Below are 6,622 nucleotides of genomic sequence, written 5' to 3' on the forward strand. Positions count from 1 at the left end.
CAGAATTGCCCGATTTTGCATTTTTTCACCCCATTTTGGCCAACTCAAGAGCCAAACACCTCCGGTAGGTTGTTGGCCAAAGCCAACCTCAACCCAACCGACGCTTTTTCTCTGGCGAACCAAAGCCGGGCCCAACGCCGCCCAACCTCCTCCCTCATTGGGAGCCACGAGGGCCGCCTGTCCGTCCGTCCGTCCGTCCGTCCGTCCTTCCATCCCATCCAGAGGCAAAAAAAAAACCAAAAAATAAAGGCGAAGGAAGAGCGTGGAATTAAAGGCTGATGCTTCGGTGATGCCGGAATCGTCCGTTTCCACCTCGCCTGGCCGTCGTTTCTTCCATCTCCTCCCCTTGGAGGCTGCTGGCATCCGAAAGGCCGAGCAAATGTTCGACGGAATCGAATTTCTGGAGGTCGGAGGCGATGGTTTGAAGGCTCAAAACGGAGACGGAATCTGGGGGGGGACCTTCGGCACCGCGGGGGCCGGATTCGGCGCCGACGGGGGAAGCGCGGCGAAGGACGAGGCGGTGGAGGCGGCGGGCGTGGATCTGCTCGCTGATCTGCTCCAGGTTACGGAGGGCCACGGAGTAACGAGTCTTGGCTTGGGTCACTTGGTGCTCCAGGGCCGTCACCTTGGATTTGTGTTCCTTTGGGGGGCGGGGGGGGGGGAGAAAAAGGGGGGTGGGGGGTTAAAATGGGGAGGGAAGGGATGGGGGTTGGGTGAGGTTGGGTTGGGTTGATCCCAACCCATGGGATGGGGTCAAAAAAGACAGAATTGGGGACATTGGGGTTGGTGGAAGTTGGGTTGGGTTGGGTTGGTTCCAACCCATGGGATGGGGTCAGAAATGGGGGAATTGGGGATGTTCTCAAATTGGGGTGGGTGGAAATTGGGTTGGGTTGATCCCAAACCATGGGATGGGGTCAAAAAGCACAAAATTGGGGACATTCCACCATTGGGGTTGGTGGAAGTTGGGTTGGATTGGTTCCATCCCGTGGGATGGGGTAAAAAGTGGTGGAATTGGGGATGTTTTGTGGTTGGGGTTGGGAAAAGTTGGGTTCGGTTGGTTCCATCCCATGGGATGGGGTCAAAAAACACAAAACTGGAGACATTGGGGTGGGTGGAAGTTGGGTTGGGTTGATCTGATCCCATGGGATGGGGTCAAAAATGGCGGAATTTGGGATGTCCTGTGGTTGGGGATGGTGGAAGTTGGGTTGGGTTGATCCCAACCCATGGGATGGGGTCAAAAATGGTGGAAGTGGGAATGTTCTGACATTGGTGTTGGTGGAAGTTGGGTTGGGTTGATCCCAACCCATGGGATGGGGTCAAAAAGCACAGAATTGGGGACATTCCATCATTGGGGTTGGTGGAAGTTGGGTTGGGTTGGTTCCAAACCATGGGATGGGGTCAGAAATGGTGGAATTGGGGATGTTTTGACATTGGGGTTGGTGGAAATTGGGTTGGGTTGATCCCAATCCATGGGATGGGGTCAAAAAGCACAAAATTGGGGACATTCCATCATTGGGGTTGGTGGAAGTTGGGTTGGATTGATCCCAACTCATGGGATGGGGTCAAAAATGGTGGAAGTGGGGATGTTTTGTGGTTGGGGTTGGGAAAAGTTGGGGTGGGTTGATCCCAAACCATGGGATGGGGTCAAAAATGGTGAATTTGGAGATATTCTGACTTTGGGGTGGGTGGAAGTTGGGTTGGGTTGGTTCCATCCCATGGGATGGGGTCAGAAATGGCGGAATTTGGGGATGTCCTGTGGTTGGGGTTGGTGGAAGTTGGGTTGGGTTGATCCCAAACCATGGGATGGGGTCAAAAAACACAGAATTGGGGACATTCCATCATTGGGGTTGGTGGAAGTTGGGTTGGGTTGGTTCCAACCAATGGAAGGGGGTCAAAAATGGGGGAATTGGGGATGTTTTGTGGTTGGGGTTGGGAAAAGTTGGGGTGGGTTGATCTGATCCCATGGGATGTGGTCAAAAAACACAAAACCGGGGACATTCCATCATTGGGGTGGGTGGAAGTTGGGTTGGGTTGGTTGAATCCCATGGGATGGGGTCAGAAATGGGGGAATTGGGGATGTTCTCAAATTGGGGTGGGTGGAAGTTGGGTTGGGTTGATCCCAATCCATGGGATGGGGTCAAAAAACACAGAATTGGGGACATTCCATCATTGGGGTTGGTGGAAGTTGGGTTGGGTTGGTTCCATTCCATGGGATGGGGTAAAAAGTGGTGGAATTGGGGATGTTTTGTGGTTGGGGTTGGGAAAAGTTGGGGTGGGTTGATCCCAATCCATGGGATGGGGTCAAAAAGCACAGAATTGGGGACATTCCATCATTGGGGTTGGTGGAAGTTGGGTTGGGTTGGTTCCAAACCATGGGATGGGGTCAGAAATGGTGGAATTGGGGATGTTTTGTGGTTGGGGTTGGTGGAAATTGGGTTGGGTTGATCCCAATCCATGGGATGGGGTCAAAAAGCACAAAATTGGGGACATTCCATCATTGGGGTTGGTGGAAGTTGGGTTGGGTTGATCCCAATCCATGGGATGGGGTCAAAAAACACAGAATTGGGGACATTGGGGTTGGTGGAAGCTGGGTTGGGTTGGTTCCAAACCATGGGATGGGGTCAAAAATGGTGGAATTGGGGATGTTTTGTGGTTGGGGTTGGGAAAAGTTGGGGTGGGTTGATCTGATCCCTTGGGATGGGGTCAAAAAACAAAAAACCGGGGACATTCCATCATTGGGGTGGGTGGAAGTTGGGTTGGGTTGGTTCCATCCCATGGGATGGGGTCAAAAATGGCGGAATTTGGGATGTCCTGTGGTTTGGGTTGGTGGAAGTTGGGGTGGGTTGATCCCAAACCATGGGATACGGTCAAAAATGGTGGAAGTGGGGATGTTCTGACATTGGTGTTGGCGGAAGTTGGGTTGGGTTGATCCCAACCCATGGGATGGGGTCAAAAGTGGTGGAAGTGGGAATGTTCTGACACTGGGGTTGGTGGAAGTTGGGTTGGGTTGATCCCAACCCATGGGATGGGGTCAAAAAGCACAGAATTGGGGACATTCCATCATTGGGGTGGGTGGAAGTTGGGTTGGGTTGATTCCAAACCATGGGATGGGGTCAGAAATGGTGGAATTGGGGATGTTTTGACATTGGGGTTGGTGGAAATTGGGTTGGGTTGATCCCAATCCATGGGATGGGGTCAAAAAACACAAAACTGGGGACACTGGGGTTGGTGAAAGTTTTGTTGGGTTGGTTCCATCTCATGGGATGGGGTAAAAAATGGGGGAATTGGGGATGTTTTGTGGTTGGGGTTGGGAAAAGTTGGGGTGGGTTGATCTGATCCCATGGGATGTGGTCAAAAAACACAAAACCGGGGACATTCCATCATTGGGGTGGGTGGAAGTTGGGTTGGGTTGGTTGAATCCCATGGGATGGGGTCAGAAATGGGGGAATTGGGGATGTTCTCAAATTGGGGTGGGTGGAAGTTGGGTTGGGTTGATCCCAAACCATGGGATGGGGTCAAAAAACACAGAATTGGGGACATTCCATTATTGGGGTTGGTGGAAGTTGGGTTGGGTTGGTTCCATTCCATGGGATGGGGTAAAAAGTGGTGGAATTGGGGATGTTTTGTGGTTGGGGTTGGGAAAAGTTGGGGTGGGTTGATCCCAAACCATGGGATGGGGTCAAAAAAAGGTGGAAGTGGGGATGTTCTGACACTGGGGTTGGTGGAAGTTGGGTTGGATTGATCCCAACCCATGGGATGGGGTCAAAAATGGTGGAATTGGGGATGTTTTGACATTGGGGTTGGTGGAAGTTGGGTTGGGTTGATCCCAACCCATGGGATGGGGTCAAAAAAGACAGAATTGGGGACATTCCATCATTGGGGTTGGTGGAAGTTGGGTTGGGTTGGTTCCAAACCATGGGATGGGGTCAAAAATGGTGGAATTGGGGATGTTTTGTGGTTGGGGTTGGTGGAAGTTGGGTTGGGTTGATCCCAATCCATGGGATGGGGTCAGAAATGGTGGAATTGGGGATGTTTTGTGGTTGGGGTTGGGAAAAGTTGGGTTCGGTTGGTTCCATCCCATGGGATGGGGTCAAAAAACACAAAACTGGGGACATTGGGGTTGGTGGAAGTTGGGTTGGGTTGGTTCCATCTCATGGGATGGGGTCAAAAATGGTGGAATTGGGGATGTCCTGTGGTTGGGGTTGGAGGAAGTTGGGTTGGGTTGATCCCAAACCATGGGATGGGGTCAAAAATGGTGGAAGTGGGAATGTTCTGACATTGGTGTTGGTGGAAGTTGGGTTGGGTTGATCCCAATCCATGGGATGGGGTCAGAAATGGTGGAATTGGGGATGTTTTGTGGTTGGGGTTGGGAAAAGTTGGGTTCGGTTGGTTCCATCCCACGGGATGGGGTCAAAAATGGTGAATTTGGGGATATTCTGACATTGGGGTTGGTGGAATTTGGGTTGGGTTGATCCCAACCCATGGGATGGGGTTGGAAATGACCAAACTGGAACTGTTCTCTCATCGGGTTTGCCCAAAATACCGTGGAAAACTCCCCAAAAGTAAATCTATGAATCCCAAAGTCCCACAGCCCCCAAACCCCTCCGCTCACCTCGAGGACCTGGTTGAACCGTGCCTTCAGCTCGAAGTAGGGTTTGCTCTTGACGATGGCGCGCTTGAGGCTCTTCTGCAGGCCCTGCACCCTGGCCTCAGCCTGCTGGCACAGCCTGGTGACGCGCTGATGCTCGCGCTCGCTGCGCAGCCGCTCCTCCTCCGCTTCGTTCACCTGCGGGACCGGGGGGGGGACGGGGACACAGCGAGGGCCTCAGGGCCGCCATCTTGTCCCCATGGCCGCCATCTTGTCCTCAAGGCCGCCATCTTGTCCCCATGGCCGCCATCTTGTCCTCATGGCCGCCATCTTGTCCCCATGGCCGCCATCTCAGCTCACAGCCACCATCTTGCCCTCAGGGACACCATCACACCCCCATGGCCACCACCTTGCCCTCAAGGCTACCAGGTTGTTCCCATGGCCACCATCTTGTCCCCATGGCCACCATCACATCCCCATGGCCACCATCTTGTCCTCATGGCCGCCATCACATCCCCATGGCCGCCATCTTGTCCTCATGGCTGCCATCTCGGCCCCATGGCCGCCATCTTGTCCCCATGGCCACCATCACATCCCCATGGCCGCCATCTTGTCCTCATGGCCGCCATCACATCCCCATGGCCGCCATCTTGTCCTCATGGCTGCCATCTTGTCCTCATAGCCACCATCTTGTCCTCATGGCCACCATCACATCCCCATGGCCGCCATCTTGTCCTCATGGCCGCCATCACATCCCCATGGCCGCCATCTTGTCCTCATGGCTGCCATCTTGTCCCCATGGCCACCATCACATCCCATGGCCGCCATCTCAGCTCACAGCCACCGTCTTGTCCTCAGGGACACCATCACATCCCCATGGCCACCATCTTGTCCTCAAGGCCACCATCACATCCCCATGGCCACCACCTTGCCCTCAAGGCTACCAGGTTGTCCCCATGGCCACCATCACATCCCCATGGCCGCCATCTTGTCCTCATGGCCGCCATCTTGTCCTGATGGCCGCCATCACATCCCCATGGCCACCACCTTGCCCTCAAGGCCTCCAGGTTGTCCCCATGGCCACCATCTTGTCCCCATGGCCACCATCACATCCCCATGGCCGCCATCTTGTCCTCATGGCCGCCATCTTGTCCCCATGGCCGCCATCACATCCCCATGGCCACCATCACATCCCCATGGCCACCACCTTGCCCTCAAGGCCACCAGGTTGTCCCCATGGCCACCATCTTGTCCCCATGGCCACCATCACATCCCCATGGCCGCCATCTTGTCCTCATGGCCGCCATCTTGTCCTGATGTCCGCCATCACATCCCCATGGCCACCATCTTGTCCTCATGGCCGCCATCGTGTCCCCATGGCCACCATCACATCCCCATGGCCGCCATCTCAGCTCACAGCCACCATCTTGTCCTCAGGGACACCATCACATCCCCATGGCCACCATCTTGTCCCCATGGCCGCCATCTTGTCCCCATGGCCACCACCACATCCCCATGGCCGCCATCTCAGCTCACAGCCACCATCTTGTCCTCAAGGCCACCATCTTAGCCACATGGCCACCATCACATTCCCATGGCCAGTATCACGTCCCCATGGCCACCATCTTGTCCCCACGGCTGCCATCTTGTCCTCATGGCCGCCATCACACCCCCATGGCCGCCATCGTGTCCCCATGGCCACCAATCACATCCCTCACAGCCATCTTGTCCTCAGGGACACCATCACATCCCATGGCCGCCATCACATCCCCATGGCCACCATCACATCCCCATGGCCACCACCTTGCCCTCAAGGCCACCAGGTTGTCCCCATGGCCACCATCTTGTCCCCATGGCCACCATCACATCCCCATGGCCGCCATCTTGTCCTGATGGCCGCCATCTTGTCCCCATGGCTGCCATCTTGTCCTCATGGCCACCATCTTGTCCTGATGGCCGCCATCTTGTCCCCATGGCCACCATCACATCCCCATGGCCGCCATCTCGTCCTCATGGCTGCCATCTTGTCCTCAT

General features: G+C 54.9%; 1 protein-coding gene across 1 annotated transcript; it reads right to left on the minus strand.

Moving 5' to 3' along the window:
- Positions 1-268: 268 nt before the first annotated feature.
- On the minus strand, positions 269-6,342 carry SH3BP5L (SH3 binding domain protein 5 like; the record flags this gene model as incomplete). The annotated part of the gene is made up of 3 exons (XM_079551188.1): positions 269-640; positions 4,613-4,786; positions 6,259-6,342. The coding sequence occupies 3 exons, from the start codon at positions 6,340-6,342 to the stop codon at positions 269-271; spliced, it is 630 nt and encodes a 209-aa protein (XP_079407314.1).
- Positions 6,343-6,622: the final 280 nt, after the last annotated feature.

This window comes from Tetrao urogallus, assembly GCF_951394365.1.
Source record: "Tetrao urogallus genome assembly, contig: scaffold_261, whole genome shotgun sequence".
NCBI classification, from domain to species: Eukaryota; Metazoa; Chordata; class Aves; order Galliformes; family Phasianidae; genus Tetrao; species Tetrao urogallus.